The sequence below is a fragment of the Amblyomma maculatum genome, chromosome 8, assembly GCF_055883805.1.
Source record: "Amblyomma maculatum isolate TAMU_Amacu chromosome 8, ASM5588380v1, whole genome shotgun sequence".
In the NCBI taxonomy this organism is placed as follows: domain Eukaryota; kingdom Metazoa; phylum Arthropoda; class Arachnida; order Ixodida; family Ixodidae; genus Amblyomma; species Amblyomma maculatum.
Genome location: NC_139351.1, coordinates 101,446,711 through 101,466,232, shown reverse-complemented (window position 1 = coordinate 101,466,232; position 19,522 = coordinate 101,446,711). Strand labels below are relative to the sequence as shown.

Here is a 19,522-nt window from a genome sequence, read left to right as displayed (position 1 = left end):
CAAAACACACCGCAGGGTTTTATATACATGAGCAAGGTGTGTAAATACCGACTTATTGATTAATATTATTACTGCCTTTCTCAACGTAACTATCTGCGGACGTCTCTCTCAACTTCAAATTCTAAGGATTCAAGTGAAACCATATCACTGTATTCGTAAAGGAAAAATTGAGAACGCAATAGCAGAATGTACCTCCAGATAAAGATCTCCCTTTATAACTGGCCCGTGATTAGAAATTTCATACATGAACTGTACTGTATTGCAGGTGATTTTTGCCTCGAATTTCTGGGTCAACACAGAAAAGTCAATCCATAATGTTTCTGCTGCCAGGTTCGAGTTCATCTACCGAGCGGATCATACTTGACTACGCCCTTGATCACCTATTCTCAGAGAAACGCGACCATGTGTATGGAGTATTCAAAGGCTATGCTCTACCGTTTGTATACAGCCTTCGTGGTTGATAAATTAACCAGTAAACTCAAGCACACATCGACGGACTGGCACCGCATTCTGCCCACTTCGTCCGCCTGTATTTCCGCATGCCTCCGCTTGTGTCTATACAGAACTTTCTTCGCTTTCGGGGCTTCCAGGAAACGCGAAAAGAGCGCAGTGGCTGGTCTTACGTCGACATAGAGCGGGCAGGCCGTCCCACAGGGCGATGGAGAGACAGGTCCTTCTGCGAGAGCCAATGAGCGCGTACCCCAGCTGGCAGTCGAATTCGCACGTCGTCTCGAAGTCGAACGAGTCGCTGGAGCAGCTCATGGCTCCCTGCAGTGGGGCCTCCAGGGGAGAACATCTCTTCTCTGCGAACGGAAAGAATACTCTTGTCACAGTAAGCTCCAACCTTGTTAGCCTAAGCTCACTACTTGTAGATAGCTTTAATGCGATAGCGTTAAAGCTCCAGTTCTTGAAAAAAAAAAAAATCAGCGTCGGCATGTGAGCGAAAAACATTGAAGAGGCTTATTCTGGTTAAACTTTTGGGGTTGTTTTTCAAAGGAAGTTATTGTTATCAGGTGTGTGGCACCTCTCCCCCACACCACGAGTTCGGAACAGGAACAAGCCGAGGGCACAGCTAGCATTCTCCTCACGCCTGCGCTTCCGCTCCGAAGGAAGCAAGAGCATACGTTACAACCACAAATGTTTAATGCACAGAAATGCTATCATAAACACTTGCACTAACTCCCAGACTTCGTACAAACCAACAGCCCTGTCGCGGAAGCCTAAAGCGATGCCCCGCGCGCGATGCAAATGCGTTACTCACGTGTTCGCGGTCGAGCTAAGGGCGCTCGCGGTCCGTACGGCCAACCGAAGGACTAAAGCTCGCGCGACGCATAATGAGGGAGGATGAAGGATCAATGCAGTGAAAATGCAAACAGTGACAATAGCTGACCCCCCTCCATGGGAGTTCAGAACTAGTACGACGAATAAAACGACTACGCTATGTCGTAAAGATAAGCTGGCGTCTCGCCCTCTGGTTGATGTACTCCCAGCAACCGGTATTGCATATATAGACGCGTCGGTTATAAAGAAAATGGCGGTAGAACAGCAGTATACTAGCCCGACTCACGAAGAGTTAAACGTACATAATTAATACGAAACAGCACACCCGGATCCGTTTGTGATGGAACTTTATGCAATCCGCGATGAAATGAAAGCCATAAATAAAATAGAATCCATAACCAAAGCCCACATCTATACCGATTCCTTAACTGCCATAGAACAACTGAAAAGAGTGGCAATGGCACTACGTGTAACACAGGAGATCCATGCACCTAATAAAGGACCAAAGATAAGCTTCCAGATACACTGGACGCAATATATTGCTGATAACTCTGAACAAAGAAAAGTTGACAACCTCACACATAAATTACAAACACTAATACACCACCACAATAATATTATTCTTTATGTTGCCTATCGAAAACTATTACAATGGGGAGGTCCCACCTGCGGTCTTGTACCATGGGACCTCTCACTGTATATTCTTGTACGTTGTTTCTTGATTCGAAAATAAACTTTCAACTTCAACTTCAACTTCAAACCACCAAACTACCTTTTGATGCCCGTTCTGTAGTCCCCATCCTAGCCTCCTTTCTGCGTAAAAGCTCATGTCAGACAAGCGTATAGTTGCGGATTCCAACGGTCTAAGAGGAACTCACTCTCGCAGACCGGGTCGCTGCCGGACCAGGTGCCGTCGTGCTGGCAGACTCGGATGCTGTTGCCGATCAGCCGGTATCCCGGGTTGCAGCGGAACCCGCACGCGGCATTGAAGACCACCTCGCAGTCGGCGTTCACCATGTAGCCATTGGCCGGAGGGCTGAGCTCTTCGCATTGGACCACTGTAGGGCCACCGTGCGCTGTTAGTGGAGCTCTTCCCGAACAGTGCATTCGATGCAAGAGACAGAGATTGTAAAACGATGACTTCACCCGACTGATTCGTGTTTCAAATCGACAAAGGACGCTGCTCACTGGTTATCGGCTCAAACGAGATGTTCACAAGTAGTTAATATGAGTGTAGATAATTAGTAAGCTTAATATCGGGCAGTGTCAGCTGCTTAGTGTGAGTTAAACGTGACTCCCCTACTGAAAAAATTGTATGAGGCAATAAACTCACATTTTCTCACACAATCTCACTCAATTCACATAAGAAATCACATACATGTCGCATATAATTGCATACGGTCTCATAGCTTCTTGTACATTATCATAAATTATGTACAATATTTTATTATACCGATGTGAACCGTAAGAGAGTCCATGCGATTCGATGAGATTTTATGAGGTTATTGCCACGTAGAACTTTTGGTTTTTCAGTAGAGATCCTCACACACATTTCGATTCTGCAGTGCCATTTCTTTTCTTCCTCAGTGAGGTTGTTCATTCACTCGCCTCACCCTATTCTCGACCACTTTTTACTATTTTGCGTATCTTAAAAATTTGTTACACCAAAAGAAGACGACATTGCACAACTCTCCTTAGTTCTCTCTGTTATGTTCCCAATCTCATTACAGCTCCGTTTTCCCTAGCTGTTTATAGACCAGAGCACGGAGGGTAGATTACTGTAGTGCCGTAGCGAAACGACGGCTCTGGACTGCCAAACGAGATGGCCACGGGTATATGTCGTGCCTTCGCTTTTACGTTTCTTAGAAGTTTTAGCTACCGGATGCTCGTGAAATCGCCCGAAGTTAATTACAGCCTCCCGGCAAGACTTTTTTGTCCATCTCGCGAAAACAGGGGCAAGAGCGGCATCCCCAAGTGGAGTGGGAGGTTCGGGTAATACCACCGTACCCTTCTATGCAAAAATACTACAGGCATGACTTTCCCAATTTGATATGCATGCCCAAAAATATGTCATGCTACTAGAAAAACCATTGCGGTGTGTAATACACTATACCTTTGCGTAGCTGTATGCCAAAATTTGTCACAGCCTGCACCTCATAAACAAACGTAAGGCAACAAGAGCGAATAAACACGTCTGATTTGCGCTAATTACCTGGTGTCTCCGTTTTTATTCATCAGGGCAAAATAAGTAGGTAGCATTAGGTCAGTTAAGCTGGAGTAACGAGATAGTGTCATGCTTTAAAGAACCGTTGACGGCGTGGCATTGTGATGATCACCTACACCAACCACGTAGTCACGAAATTTCATGTCACGGTTTGATGTTGCTTATAATAATAATAATAATAATAATAATAATAATAATAATAATAATAATAATAATAATAATAATAGTAATAATAATAATAATAATAATAATAATAATAATAATAATAATAATAATAATAATAATAATAATAATAATAATAATAATAATAATAATAAACCATCATCATCAGCTGGACTAAACCCAACGCGGGGCGAAGGTCTCTCCCATATTCCTCCAATTATCATATCATGCATATCATAACATATCATAACAGTGTAAGGACAGCCATCGACTGGAACGATCTTCCCGCTGACATCGTCGCTCACTATAACCCAAGCCATTTCAGAACCGCCATTGAAAATTTGTTTTGTTAATCTCGACAATACTGTCAAGCCTACCCCTCATGTAAAACCTCGTACTCCTGGGGTCTTTGAGGTATTGGAAATAAATAAATAAATAAATAAATAAATAAATAAATAAATAAATAAATAAATAAATAAATAAATAAATGAATGAATAAATAAATAAATAAATAAATAAATAAATAAAAAAATAAATAAATAAATAAATAAATAAATAAATAAATAAATAAATAAATAAATAAATAAATAAAACCAACGAAGGCAGCTGGTAAAAGAAACGACACTTCCTTGTAGCTCCAATTCAGCTGATCTAATTTTAATTCCTTCTTCTGCCCTGATTAAGGAAAAAGAGAAACATCAGGGTATGAACGCAAATGCGACGTATTTACTCGCAGCTAGTTGCGGCATTGCGTCGGCTATGAGGTGCAGGCTGTTACCGACTGTTACAGACACCACGCGAAAGTATAACATTGTACATACTGCAAGGGTTTTGCCTGCGCTCAGTATAATACTGGGCATGCATATGAGATTGGAAACGTCACATCCGCAGTAGTTTTGCATGGGAAGATACAATGCCTTTACTTGAACAATTCGCTCCACTTCTGGATATGCTTTGCATACTCCTGCAATCGCGAGGTGTGCAGACAGCTTCACCGGAAGGCTGAAATGAACTTTAGACGATTTTACGAGCACCCAATCGCTAAATATTCAAAGAAACGTAAAAGCGCGAGCGCGGCGTATATCCGTGGTCGCCTCGTTTGGCAGCACAGAGCCATTGTTTCGCTGCGGCGCTAATAGGGGCGCTACAGCGCTCTCAAAATGGCGGCCTTCAATTTACCTTTTGTGCTCTGGTCTAGAGTTCGCGGTGCTTCCCAGACAGGCGCTCCGTTCCACCATTACCTCCAAGCTGAGGGCGCCAGACTGAGGAAAAGTTCACTAAGAAGATGCCGCCTGCAAGCGCCGCAAGTTCTTCTGTCGGTACATGTAACTTTAAAGCCTGTACTGTGGTCGAAATCAAGCGAAGATCCTAGTCTGCTCGAAACGCAACAGCAAACCTGCCACCAAATTTTTGTCTGTTGTGGGCCGTCATTGCGCCCGCCACCGCTTCGGTGGTGGGCGGCGGTTGTTGTTGTTGTTGTTGTTGACCAAATAACTTATGGCACATACCCACAGAGGGGGATCGGCCAAGAATTGGGTAGCAAAGAAAATTTTTGAAGTATACTTGCATAAAAAAAGAAGTTATTTGATGGGTAGAGTAAAGGAAACAAAACGGGAAATAAGTGAAATATAATATGAAAAATGGTAACACACACGGGAAATTGACACTGCAATTGTAGGACAAGTGATGTTTAAATATTTAGCAAGGCAAACGATTTGATTCCGCGTTTTTCTTTCCCTCTTCCTTTTCTTTCTTCTCTATTTTCTGTCTGTACGAGGCAGATGAGGTGGCTCAGCTACAGATCCAGTAGCAGGCCCGTGCATTTTCTTTTCCTTCTTCCTACAGCCACCACAACAACAACGCAACAGCAAAAGATAGAGTGTTTCCACAATGGATACGAAAGCTTGAGCGTACCCTTGCACGTGCCGCCCTCTTCGCTGTAGCCCCTTTTGCAGTGGCACTGGGCAACACTGGTGCTACCCGGGGCAGAGTTCTGGTGCGCTTGCGGACAGGGAACGCAGATATTGTCGTCTCCGCTGGCTTCGACCGGCTGGTACGTTCCCCGGGGACACGCTGCTCGTGTGCCGAGATATGACATGCGAGATAACCCAGTGAATGAACTGAACGGAAGGGTACAACATTTCAGTTGACCAACGTTAGGGCAGCAGTGAGCACCAACCGAGAGCAAGATGCAATCTGATGCGCATGAGTTTCTGTAAGTATAGCGTCCGAGACTGTGCATGCCCTGGCTGACCTATGTGGTGCGCTGGCCCGTCAGTAATCTGTCAGAGATTTTTTAAATCAAAAACAAAGAATCTGTATTTATAGTATTTTGCAAAACTGCCCATGAGTACACAACACAGTGGATGCTCACGAAGCAAAATGAACAAGGGGTAAGGAGTGAAGCCTTCGGTGAACTGAGGCTTACCCTCAAGCCTTGCTCACATCGATTTGTGTTTTACAATAAACTTACCTTTCGGCACAATCTCTACCATCGTCGTTAAGTCAGTTTCAGGTTTAGTGGCGAGATAAAAACGGGAATCCTACATGCAAATACTTGGGGATACGAATTAATTAAAAGAAAAAATTCAGGCAACGGCGCTGTCCCTGGCAGAGGTGTCTGCCACACCTCACGGTGCGCCCTTGGCGCTATGGGATGTGGCGCCACCACACTTAAGCTCACATTCACCTACACATATCCATTGACACACACACACACACACACACACACACACACACACACACACACACACACACACACACACACACACACACACACACACACACACACACACACACACACACACACACACACACACACGCACACGCACACGCACACGCACACGCACACGCACACACACACACACACACACACACACACACACACACACACACACACACACACACACACACACACACACACACACACACACACAGAGGGGCAGCGGCCGAACTATACCTGTCAGTATACATGCCGACATTGATCAGCCATTCCTGAGATGGGTATGATTCTGGTGTCTGTTTATATAAAGCTACCGCACCCACGGCAATGCGTTTGTTTCCCCTTTACCTGTGCACTTAACTGATGTTGCTTTGAAAGTTGTTTGTATGAAGGCATCGAAGAGTGAAAAGAGATCCAGTGCTTCTACAACGTGCTGTCGGACTTAACAGGAACGGGAGTGCAAGCCTGGTTGCACTGAGTAGCTTTCATCAGAACTATATCGTGGAGCTTACGGTGGCAGTCGCCCTTGAGCCCCGAGCCGTAGTGTCCTCGGGGACAGAGGCAGGCGTACTGGCCCGACGAGGTGCCGCACGTACAAAGCTGTTCCCGGTGGCAGCAGCGTTCGCCTTCGGGGCAGAGGCCGCCGCACTCGGTTGAGTTCACCATCTGGTGTGGGCCCACGTGCATGTCTGCGGTTGGTCAAAGACAATAATATGAAAGACATGTCCTGACGAGAAACATTGCTCTCTTATCAAGAGTGCATCAATCAGCTCGGATGGTTGGTGAACAATGGCTTCCACTCGTCGAAAAATGGCTGCCACTGCGGCGTCAGAGAGAGCTGTCTATGGAAAAAGGTCTCAGTACTTGTCACGACCTTCCACGCCACTCACCACAACAGCTGTGCTTTACTTAGGCGGGAGGAGTTGGCGAAGATAATTTGTGTCAAAAGGTCCAAAAGACCATATTAGCGCTGACTCTCAGTAACTTGCTAACAGAAGAGTAATAATTAAGACGATCGATCGGAATATCTGCACAGCCCAGCTGGACTCTTTCATTAAAAATCCTCGCCAACATATGGCCCACACGGCGAAGCAGTATGTTTTTAGACGCTCCTGTTCTGGGGGATTTAGAGGAAGTAAAGGAAGCCTGGAATGGAATACAGAAAGTCAGGTAACACTCACATTTGTTGAAAGATCCACGGAACATTGCACTAGAAAGACTTGCCGCCCTATATGTGCAGTGCCTTGTGACCTCGACAGCACTTGAATATTGAAAGAAAGCTAACATCAGCACATTCCATAAATGAGGGGACAATAAGGTTATGAAAAAGTGCAGACCGATCAGCTTCTGTCCTTATCTTATAACGTGTTTACTAACGTAGTCGACAACCGAAAAAGACATAGTTTAGGCTTCGATCAAATAATGTTTGGCTAGCTTTCGTATGCTTTCGTATCGGGTTAACGTTCCGAAACGACTAAGACAGTACGACATGCCGTAAAGATGGGCTCCGGACGAATCCAGATCACCTAAGGATTAAGGTGCATGACATCGCTTACGGGTCAATTTTGCGCTTCGCCGCCACGGCCGCTCAATGGAGGCATGGAAGCGCACTTGGTGCGCTTCAATCGAGCGCTTGTGCCTCTATAGACGCGTTCGAACGCAAAGCTCAATATCCGAGTGCCTTCACCAGTGAATTAAATAAGAAGGCAAGCGCTACAGAGGCAGAAAGTGAGTCAAGCGAGCTGTTATTAGGGAACTTCGTGGTTGTAATGCGGCTTCAGGTGGCACTGTCTGACAGTGTTAATCGGAGAGATGTGGGAGAAGCCATTCCCTTGCAGTGGACTTAGTCAGGATGCTGCTGATGATTATGAAAGACATCTGTATGGTCTGGATTTTTTTTGTTTAATCGATATTTATTGCCTCAGGGCATCAGTAGGGTATGGGATGGAGGATGAATAAATGATCAAATGAATGGAAAACGTTTGTCTGATTTTATGAAGTCCAGGACTGAGCGATGATGAGGTCCTTGTATCCAAGCGACATATGAGGCAGGATTGGTTGCTGAAAGGCTAGCTATCCTCAGGTGCCGGATTCGTGTTGGTTTCAGTGCTGGACAGTCCCACAGCAAGTGGTGAATGTGGGCCTCAACGTTTTCGTTTTTACAGATCGGGTCTTGTGATCGGGGCGATTGCCTTCGGTTTTCAACGAGGCGTTCGGCACCTCGACGACAGGAAAGCGGGACCGCGCAACGGCGCGCGATGCGCACGGAGACAAGGCGCCAGGGATCCGCACCGCGCGGGGGGAAAAGAGGGAACTCGAAAAGTTATGTTTCCGGTGATCGCGCAGGAATGACCACAAGGCCTGCGTGTAGTCGTGTGGAGCCAAGCAGCACATTTGCGGCCTCTTTGAAGCCTTCGACGGGACCACTCTGTTTCCTGCGAACTGCTGTGTCTGTCTGTGCTACCGTTGCGGTTCGCCAAAATCCAAACACCGACGACCACGACGGACCTTTGCAAGCAGCCGTGCTTATGCGTTTTTGTATGTTTCCTAATTTCCTTTCTCTCTCTCTAAAAGGGCTACGCACCCTTCAGCCTTGTGCAGAGTTACGTTAGTTGTCTCCCAGAAAGGAACGAAGATGACTGTGAACTGAGTCTCGTCCTCGCGGCCCCGCGCACTGCACGGAAGCCCAGCTCCTCCCAGCTTCGATCTCGAACCACCTTACGGGCACAACAACGGCCACCGTTGTACTAGAAGCTTATAGGCTACCAAAGCATCGCGTGGCGGCGCTGCTGCTCCTACCTGCTCGACGCCATCTATGGCAGAAAAATAGAAAGGGAATATGAGGGCCGCGCCAGCTGCGCGCCCTCCATCACTTGCGTGCACGAGCGGAATTCTTGCGCTGCATCTGCGGCGCCTCGTAGTCACGGCGTCAGAAAAACCTGCTTGCTTGACTTTTATTTTCTCTAAATCGAACTTGCATAAGGTTGAAAAGTTCGTTGGCAATGTGTACTCTCTGGATCGGATGAATGACAACTACGATACACGACTGGACTCGAAGTGCGCTTCGGAAGTCAGCGATCACATTGTAAACACCGACTCCATTGTATTAGTTAGTCGTTTTAAGCGATGGCTTATACAGCTCGATCAACCGAAAACCGGCCGGCGTATTAGTAATAGTAGTAGTCGGCAATTCGCGTCGGAAATAATCGGGGGCTGCGTAAAAAAATGTGGCATTGTCACTTTTGATTCCAGTGATTGACTGCTGTGTAACAGGCGATGACGTGTTAATGAAATCGAAGTAATTAACTTAATAATTGATGAATTAAAGAAATTAAAGAATTGAAAAAAAAAAATGGCGTTCAAAGCTGTAAAAAAAACTCGCAACAGAAAGGCAATGTTATATAATGCTAAGTATCAGTGTGTAATATTTCAAAATTAAAGAAATAACAAATAAAAACAAACAACAAAAATTAAACTAAAATAGCAAGGAGCCCGTGCGTTGTCAGAGAACGTTAAAGAACCCCAAGTTGTCTAAATTTCAGGAGCCCTCCGCTACGGCGTCTCTCGTAGCCTGAGTCGCTCCGGGACGTTAAATCCTATAAAAAACGAAGCCGAAAGTAAATTAAAATTTAAAATGTGCGAGACATGATCCTTGTGTGTGTGAAACGCTATCTAGTTATACCCTTAATAGTGGAGCTTAATTGTTCTAACCCAAAACAAATTTTGGAGCTTTATTATTATTATTAGCTTTATTGTTTCTTTGTATCCGTTCCCTGATTATTGGACAGGGATGCCAACAAGGCTAGCATTTGCTGAGCACCTTTAAGGCAGCGGTCAACGCCAGCATATCCCATGAAACGTGAGAGCTTTTCTTTGGAGACAGAAGATGCCCTTACAAAGCCGGAACTTACGCCCACTGCAAAGCGATGCTGCGGTGGCCTTCGTGTAAATTATAACGAAGTAGACTCATGTACCAGTGGGGCAACAGCCAATGTTTCGACCACTTTGCCCGCGAGTTGGAAAAGCACATAAAAAGACCAGCGCAAAACCAGCGTCTCTTTATATGTAGTATGAGCCAACTGGCCCAAAGAGCTATTTTGGAAAAGCATTCAGCATTTCTGTATGCGCAGTGCCTGGTGTCATCAACGGTACCGGAACCATGGAAGAACGCAAACATTATCTTAATTCATAAGAAAGGGGACGCTAAGGACTTGAAAAAATACAGACCAATCAGCTTAATGTCTATTACGTATAAGGTATTTTACAAGGTAATCGCTAATAGAATCAGGACAACCTTAGACTACAACCAAGTAAAAGATCAAGCAGGTTATTGTATCCATATACCATCAACCAGGTGTTAGAAAAATGTTCGGAATATAACCAGCCCTTATACATAGCATTCATTGATTACGAAAAAGCATTTGACACAGTAGAAACCTCGGCGGTCATGCAGGCATTGCAAAATCAGGGGGTAGACGAGCCGTACGTGAAAGTGCTGGAAGATATATATAGTGGCTGCACAGCAACCATAGTTCTGCATACAGAAAGTAGCAAAATTTCCATAAAGAAAGCTGCTGGCAAGGAAACACGATCTCCCCAGTAATATTTACAGCTTGCTTAGAGGAAGTATTCAGAGACTTGGAATGGGAGCAGTTAGGGATAAGAGTAGATGGAGAATACCTCAGTAATCTGTGATCTGCTGATGACATTGCCTTGCTAAGTAACTCGGGGGATGAACTGCAAAGAATGATTGATGATCTAGACAGGAAAAGCAGAAATGTAGGCTTGAAAATAAGTTCAGCAGGATACGTTGCTGGGTGAGTTGCTCTCCAGTAGCATCGGCGGCTAGCCGGCAGGGGAGGTGCGTCGTGCGCTGAAGCTTGAGCTTCACTCCCGTACAGAGCTCCTCAATACTACCAGTTGCGAAACTTTCCATAGGGCCAATATATCAAAAACGGCGGTTTTGATTGGTTAAAATTCGGGTGTTTAGGAATGGTGGTGGCACCAGCGGAAATTAAAGGAAACTGCGTCTAAATTCCAAACTTTCTGATTGTTGATACATGCACAATTATTCTGGAAAATAAAATTAGTTGAAGAATTGCAGCGGCAAAAATTACTAGAATAACAGCAGGTTATTTAATTAAGTTAATTAATAAGTTAATAAAGGTAATAAAGTTAAGAATAGTTAATTCAGATAGAAAAGAGGCGAGAAAATTTTGATTTCGAAAAGGCAATAGCAAAAAGCCTGTATTGATTGCTTCCAGATGGCGCGACAATTCATAGACACAATTAACAATGAAGATGACGCATGCGCTGTATGCGGTAACTCCAGTGAAACAATTGAACATATTATACTCGAGTGTAATGGTATCCATCCAGAAGTCGATGCAGGTGCAGTCACTGTTCCTGAAGCTCTGGGGTTTAGTGATACCAGTGGCCGGGTAAATAAACCGGCGGTGGAAGCTAACAAAAACGACTGGAAGATTGGTCGCTTAAAAGCAGAGAAGTGATATAATGTTAGTAATGTAGAAACAAAAATTTAATAAATAGAATGATAGTATATTAACCAATCTAAAACAATAATTAGGATATAGGGAGAAAAATGAGCATGATAGCTACTGCTACCACTCCGTTTCAACGGGACGCTCCTATAATCAATCCATCCATCCATCCATCCATCCATCCATCCATCCATCCATCCATCCATCCATCCATCCATCCATCCATCCATCCATCCATCCATCCATCCATCCATCCATCCATCCATCCATCCATCCATCCATCCATCCATCCATCCATCCATCCATCCATCCATCCATCCATCCATCCATCCATCCATCCATCCATCCATCCATCCATCCATCCATCCATCCATCCATCCATCCATCCATCCATCCATCCATCCATCCATCCATCCATCCATCCATCCATCCATCCATCCATCCATCCATCCATCCATCCATCCATCCATCCATCCATCCATCCATCCATCCATCCATCCATCCATCCATCCATCCATCCATCCATCCATCCATCCATCCATCCATCCATCCATCCATCCATCCATCCATCCATCCATCCATCCATCCATCCATCCATCCATCCATCCATCCATCCATCCATCCATCCATCCATCCATCCATCCATCCATCCATCCATCCATCCATCCATCCATCCATCCATCCATCCATCCATCCATCCATCCATCCATCCATCCATCCATCCATCCATCCATCCATCCATCCATCCATCCATCCATCCATCCATCCATCCATCCATCCATCCATCCATCCATCCATCCATCCATCCATCCATCCATCCATCCATCCATCCATCCATCCATCCATCCATCCATCCATCCATCCATCCATCCATCCATCCATCCATCCATCCATCCATCCATCCATCCATCCATCCATCCATCCATCCATCCATCCATCCATCCATCCATCCATCCATCCATCCATCCATCCATCCATCCATCCATCCATCCATCCATCCATCCATCCATCCATCCATCCATCCATCCATCCATCCATCCATCCATCCATCCATCCATCCATCCATCCATCCATCCATCCATCCATCCATCCATCCATCCATCCATCCATCCATCCATCCATCCATCCATCCATCCATCCATCCATCCATCCATCCATCCATCCATCCATCCATCCATCCATCCATCCATCCATCCATCCATCCATCCATCCATCCATCCATCCATCCATCCATCCATCCATCCATCCATCCATCCATCCATCCATCCATCCATCCATCCATCCATCCATCCATCCATCCATCCATCCATCCATCCATCCATCCATCCATCCATCCATCCATCCATCCATCCATCCATCCATCCATCCATCCATCCATCCATCCATCCATCCATCCATCCATCCATCCATCCATCCATCCATCCATCCATCCATCCATCCATCCATCCATCCATCCATCCATCCATCCATCCATCCATCCATCCATCCATCCATCCATCCATCCATCCATCCATCCATCCATCCATCCATCCATCCATCCATCCATCCATCCATCCATCCATCCATCCATCCATCCATCCATCCATCCATCCATCCATCCATCCATCCATCCATCCATCCATCCATCCATCCATCCATCCATCCATCCATCCATCCATCCATCCATCCATCCATCCATCCATCCATCCATCCATCCATCCATCCATCCATCCATCCATCCATCCATCCATCCATCCATCCATCCATCCATCCATCCATCCATCCATCCATCCATCCATCCATCCATCCATCCATCCATCCATCCATCCATCCATCCATCCATCCATCCATCCATCCATCCATCCATCCATCCATCCATCCATCCATCCATCCATCCATCCATCCATCCATCCATCCATCCATCCATCCATCCATCCATCCATCCATCCATCCATCCATCCATCCATCCATCCATCCATCCATCCATCCATCCATCCATCCATCCATCCATCCATCCATCCATCCATCCATCCATCCATCCATCCATCCATCCATCCATCCATCCATCCATCCATCCATCCATCCATCCATCCATCCATCCATCCATCCATCCATCCATCCATCCATCCATCCGTCCGTCCGTCCGTCCGTCCGTCCGTCCGTCCATCCGTCCATCCGTCCGTCCGTCCGTCCGAAAAATGCGTACAAAATCCGGTCACTTTTTGAAGCAGAGTTTCGCGACTGGTATGATCCAAAAGCTCTGCTCTCGCCCCGCCTCCTCTCCCATTTCCTCGACATTTAACGCAACCACATGGCCTAAAATACGCAATAAGAAGAAAAGAAAAAAAAACTTAACACACCTTCATGGAGAGCCCTCCGGGCAAGCGCCTCGAACTGTTCGAAGCTGTCCAGTATGTAGCAGTGCTCGTGGTACGGGGCGGAAGCCACGTCCTGGAGTTCCCGGACGTTTCCGTTTCGGATCCCGAACGTGTAGATGGTGACGTCACTGTCGCGAAGCGTCTTCGCGTATGGCCGCGGGTCTCCTCCGTTCGAATAGCCGTCCGTCACTAGAAACACAGCCTTGGCTGCGTCCTCGCGGGCGAATTTCAGAATTTCCTTGAATAAAGGGGTAGACAACGTACATCTGTCAACTTTAACACTATACAATTCTAGACAGGGTGTAGTGAATCTAAAAACGCCTAGAAATAAATTGTGTAACAGAGTCGTATCAATTAAGCTAATGTTATAAGCTGCTGAGATGGACAATTTGTCGCTTTGAAATTCTCTGAAAAACTCTGAAATGACAAAGAATAGCTCACAAAAATCTGTCCGCTTTGTCTAAGTGCCACGTGTAAGGACTTACCACAGGTGGAACGGCGTCTTGGTATGGACGCAAGTTCTAGTGAACCAAAGTTTCAGTTGGGAGTGCGACACTATCAAAATGTGGTTACAAACCTACTCTCTCAAAACAAACTTAGTTAAGATAAATAGGGCTCTCTGCAAATGACTGTGTTTCATGAACATTAACGCCAAGAGAAGCAACAACGTCAACATTTGCCAGCAATGCTGCTAAACAAGTACAAAGTGCCCACCTTCACCGACGCTAAGGCACGAATGGTTTGGAGTGCTTACTACAAAGTATGGAAGGTGAAGTGGATGAGACGTCATTTTCCCGCGCGCTTTCAGATGGGATAGTGTTCTACTGAACTCATTTTCTAACACCTCGACTGCAGTTTACAAATTGGAACAAACAGCAGCTCAAGACGAACAGTGTTCCTGGTCCAATAAAGAAAGCGAAGCCCATTTACCCAGAGAAGCTTGCGCTCGTCAAAAGCAATCACCATCATAGATGTTTGGTCTAAGGAATTGAGAAAATCCGCTCAAAAAGGTGACTAATTTTACTATGCATTTCTTGAGTGCTTATGGACTGTGGCGCCATCTAGAAGCGGCCAATAAACGCTACCTGCAACTTCCTTCTCTTTTTTTTTCCTCTCTCTCTTACTTACCTCTACGGCTGCTACATATAACAATTTTAGGTAGTACATTTCTTCAATTTACTATTTGCCACTTTATAAAGCGGAAACTCGGGCAAGTTGGAAAGTATTCGAAATCATAATTTCTACCGCTTATTAGGAAAGAAGGTACAGCAAGAACGCATATCACGTTGGTATGCGTTCTTTCTGTTCCTAATAGGCATAGTAAATATGATTTCGACTATTTGCCAGGTGGATGTGCATTTATCAACAATCTGAAAGTTTGAAACTTTACCTTAGGGGCTGTGAGCGTCGCGACTATTTCCAATAAGAACCGTCGTTTATCGATGAGTCGGCCCTACGGGAAGTTTCATAACAGGTAATATGAAGAGCTCTGCTCACCATGGCCTCCTGCAAAGCGCCGAGAGTGAACGTCCCTCCACCGGTGTACTTGACGGCGGCCAGCTGCTTGTGAAGGGCGCATTTGTGATTCGCCGTAGAGGGCTTCGTGATGTGGTCCACTTCGCGGACGACTTTCTGCTTGGAGCTGAACGTCACCAGAGCAACGCGGGCCCTGTCGTGAGATACTGTGAAGTCGGCCAGGAGCTTCCTGACAAAGCGCAGCTCGTTCACGAAGTTGTCGGCGCTTACGGAAGACGAGCTGTCCACGAGAAAGACGAGCTCCGCCTTCGGAGCACCTCGCAGCTTCGCCACGTGGCGCTTAAGCAAGGCCCCTAGACCATCTAGACGCTCGCTGTGAATCCGATGGGCTTGCACGCCCCACAAGAGAGGCGTCCAATAAAGAGAAGCAAGCAAGAGAACGAAGCTCCCAAATCGCCTGTGCGGTCTCATTCTCTCGTGGCCTGTCATATTTGGGCAGACATAACGTCCAACACTCAAGTCCAACAAAGATCTTACAAAGAGTTTTCCTATTAGAGAGATAAAATGGGGATCTCGGGACGTTTTTCAGTTTGCAGTCAAAGATCCTGGCTAAAAAACAGTCTGAGATTCCAGTAACTCGCTCATCCATCCACAGTCCATTTCATCTGCGCTCTCCCTTTCTTATCATCCGCGTTGGCCATGATGAGCCGCCACGCACCGGGGGCTCCAAGGTGATGCCTGCGATGTGATGCGTCACAGGAACTTGAACCTCCTGGAAAGCGCTGTCGGTCGAATGGGTAATTATTCCGTTGCTGTGAAGCTTATTCAGCTAAAAATTAGAGCGTGAATTGCGCAGCAAAGATGTCAAAGCGTTTAGTTTCTTCATCGCACAAGAAACAGCATTCAGAGCCCCTTCATTTCACACCCGGAGTTGAGTTTCCCGTGTCTTTAAAGATCAACACTTCAGTAAGGTACTCAGTCGAAAGGGTAGCATAGAAAATTAGCAAAAAATAGTTGTGCTAGTACGTTCACGGACAGCAAAATTTGTACCTGAATAGCGCAGAAATCTGCAAATGATCACTCGAAGCACCTGCATATAATTCGTGGCACACATGACTCACCGACTGTCACCGGCTGCATCCACGAACGACACCCACGAAGACTGCAGGCGGGGACGCCGTTTACTGTCCACTTGAATAGCTTGAACCGGCCGTCCGTTCATAGCACCAAACTAACTGGTCGAAATACCGGCAGCGTCACTTCCGTTTGTCCGCCAGAGCAGACACACGTAGACAGACTGCTGAAGGTTATTGTGGATGAATACGAGGTGGTCACCTGCGCAGCACTGATCTGCAGCTCGCCTCCACCGCCTCGAAGAGATCAGGCAGTTAGGGAGAGATGTACAACGAGCTCTCTTCCAACGAAGTTCGAACTCTTTCCGGTCGTGCAGTTTGGGGCGGGAGGGAAGCTGCCTCGCAGGAGTTTTCTTGTTTACATAAATGAACGTTTGGTCACCGCGGCGCCGGTCGCGCCGACGCCGCCGCCGCCGCGTCCGGCGACGCAGAGTCATCCTTGGCGTCGTCTCTTCCTGCCGTCGGCAGCAGCAGCAGCAGCAGCAGTAGCCGAGGAGACGCCTGTCAGTGGAACGGCGGCGCCGATACCCGACGCGAAGGAACGGGAGACGACGACGGCTCCCCGTGCGAAAGCTTCGCGGCGAGACTTTTATGCGTTGTTGTTGTTCTTCGTGGCGTGTGTTTACGTTGCTTCGTGGCCGGCGCCACCGCCCCGGGTTTTCTTTATGCCACGAGGTCTGCTGCCGCATTTCACAGCGCGTGAATTGGCTGCCGCTGGGGCGACAAGTGGACGGCCGGGTGGCAGCTAGACGCGGTGAGGAGAAGGGCGGAAGTTTGTTTTCTTTAAAGCCAACTCTCCTTCCGAATTGGGCCACTGGGCGAAGGGAGTACGTCTACGTGCTGTTATCGCGCCCGGGAGGTCTGGGACAATTTTTCGTTCATCTTTTACAACCTGACCCCCCGCCGAAAATATCTCCCGGAACATCGGCGAGAGATGTGCTTTTGTATTATGCTTCCGAGTACATGGAAAACGCAGTTGAGAAGTGCAGCAGATTAACAAAGATGCTTGAGAACTTTGCAAGTTTCTCAGCATGTCCGGCCAATGTCACGATGCTTGCTTGAGGAAACACATTGGTCAGTGTGACGGCAGTGGTCCTCCAGCGACGCGGAAAGTTTAATATACATCATCCCTGAGCGGGATTCGAACCTCCCCCTCTGCAGGCACAATTAACAACTTCGTTTTCCGACTCCTCGGCAATCGTCGCCTTTTCTTTTTGTATATACGGTATTTATTACAGCAGAGCATGTTTATGTAGTACCCCACCTGTTTAGAAAGTCATTAGAAAGCTGCATTAAATCCGGTGCAAAACATCACACGCCCATGTAACGAAACACCTGAATGGAGACCCAGCAGTGTGTGAGGCTGAAAGCATAGTTAGACTTCGCGGCGAAACCGAGCATCGACGGCAGCTTCTGGCTGAAATATTCGTGTCAAGCCACACCCCTAGCATGTCTCAAATTTGCACCCATGTCTGTAACATGGGTGCAAATAATTGTTATTTCTCTCTCTCTCTCTCTCTCTCTCTCGCGACAGCTTTTCTTTGCAGCGCTGGGAACGCAGTGAGCCGAAACGCATTATCTTGCTGCGTAGCTAATATTCCCCAGGCTGACATTCCTAAATGCGCCTTAAAACAAACGCAAATCATGCAATTTATCATTTTGATCGCATTTCTAACATAACTGCAATTAGTACAGCGTTGGAACGTGACAGCAGAGCGTTTTTTTTTTCTCCGGGTTTTAGTACGTTTAAGGTGTGAACACACTATAGTCATCTCTTATCAATGTGCTGTCTGCATGCGTACCGCACATTACCACATTATGGTCGTAAAACCTCTCGGCCACTTTACGGGAGAGCTCGGTACGCTGACCAAAGCGGCCGCATTGTGGCATTGGTGTCAATCGAGGGCCATGTTTTTGCGGGTGGCTGAAGGGACTACCATCGTAGTCTGCGGTTATGGAGTTTTCTTATTGTGGCGTTTAACCTGGTCCACTGTGGAAGTATGCAAACGCGAGTGTTTTCCTAAAGCAGATGCGTTCTGTAAACAATGCCGTCAGTTCAGAAGAGCGTGTTGTCGGGCTAGTTGGGTCTGCATAGTATATAAGAGAAATGCGCAATAACTTAGACAGGACACAGGAACAAACACATGTATGTGTTTCTTCCTGTGTCCTGTCCAAGTTATTGCGCATTTCTCTTATGTACAATGCCGTCAGTTTGTCGCGTGAACGCAGCTCCTATAGAGAGCTTGCACGAACGCTAAAGCTCTATGCACCTGAACCGCGCCGTAAGAGAGGGAGGGATCGAGTGAAAGTGAATATAGAGAAAGGGGTGCCGTAGTGGAGGGCTTCGGTTTAATTTTGACCACCTGGGGATCTTTAACGTGCACTGACATCGCACAGCACACGGACGCCTCTCAGTTTCGTATCCATCGAAACGCAGCCGTCGGCGGTCGAGATCGAACCCGGGAACTCGGGCACGGTAGTCAGGCGTCTAATCACCGTGATGTGGTCGGATGTGTAATTGCCGCGAGCGAAATGTGCTTCTGAAGGTCAACGCTTGAATGCCGCGCATAGCATCAATCAGCGGGATATTTTAGTTCGTTCGTCGGCTATAGTCTCGGACGCTACACACACATTAAAGCCTGTTGGTTAGATATCAGCTCATATAC

At 46.6% G+C, this 19,522-nt stretch overlaps 2 protein-coding genes across 2 annotated transcripts in view; one reads left to right on the top strand and one right to left on the bottom strand.

The window, feature by feature from the left end:
• The window catches only part of LOC146182005 (sushi, von Willebrand factor type A, EGF and pentraxin domain-containing protein 1-like), a 77,291-nt gene extending 60,385 nt beyond the window's left edge, over positions 1 to 16,906 (bottom strand). The window contains exons 1-7 of the mRNA XM_084577002.1: positions 16,845 to 16,906; positions 15,745 to 16,505; positions 14,230 to 14,485; positions 6,902 to 7,078; positions 5,582 to 5,740; positions 2,160 to 2,339; positions 624 to 803 (exon numbers count right to left, since the gene is read on the bottom strand). Coding sequence (XP_084433128.1) covers positions 624 to 803; positions 2,160 to 2,339; positions 5,582 to 5,740; positions 6,902 to 7,078; positions 14,230 to 14,485; positions 15,745 to 16,212 — 1,420 coding nt within the window. The 5' untranslated portion in view covers positions 16,213 to 16,505; positions 16,845 to 16,906. The remainder of the gene's footprint in view (positions 1 to 623; positions 804 to 2,159; positions 2,340 to 5,581; positions 5,741 to 6,901; positions 7,079 to 14,229; positions 14,486 to 15,744; positions 16,506 to 16,844) is intronic.
• LOC146182002 (uncharacterized) overlaps positions 1 to 19,522 on the top strand; it is a 223,046-nt gene that overhangs the window by 129,609 nt on the left and 73,915 nt on the right. The gene's annotated exons all lie outside the window — the stretch shown is intronic.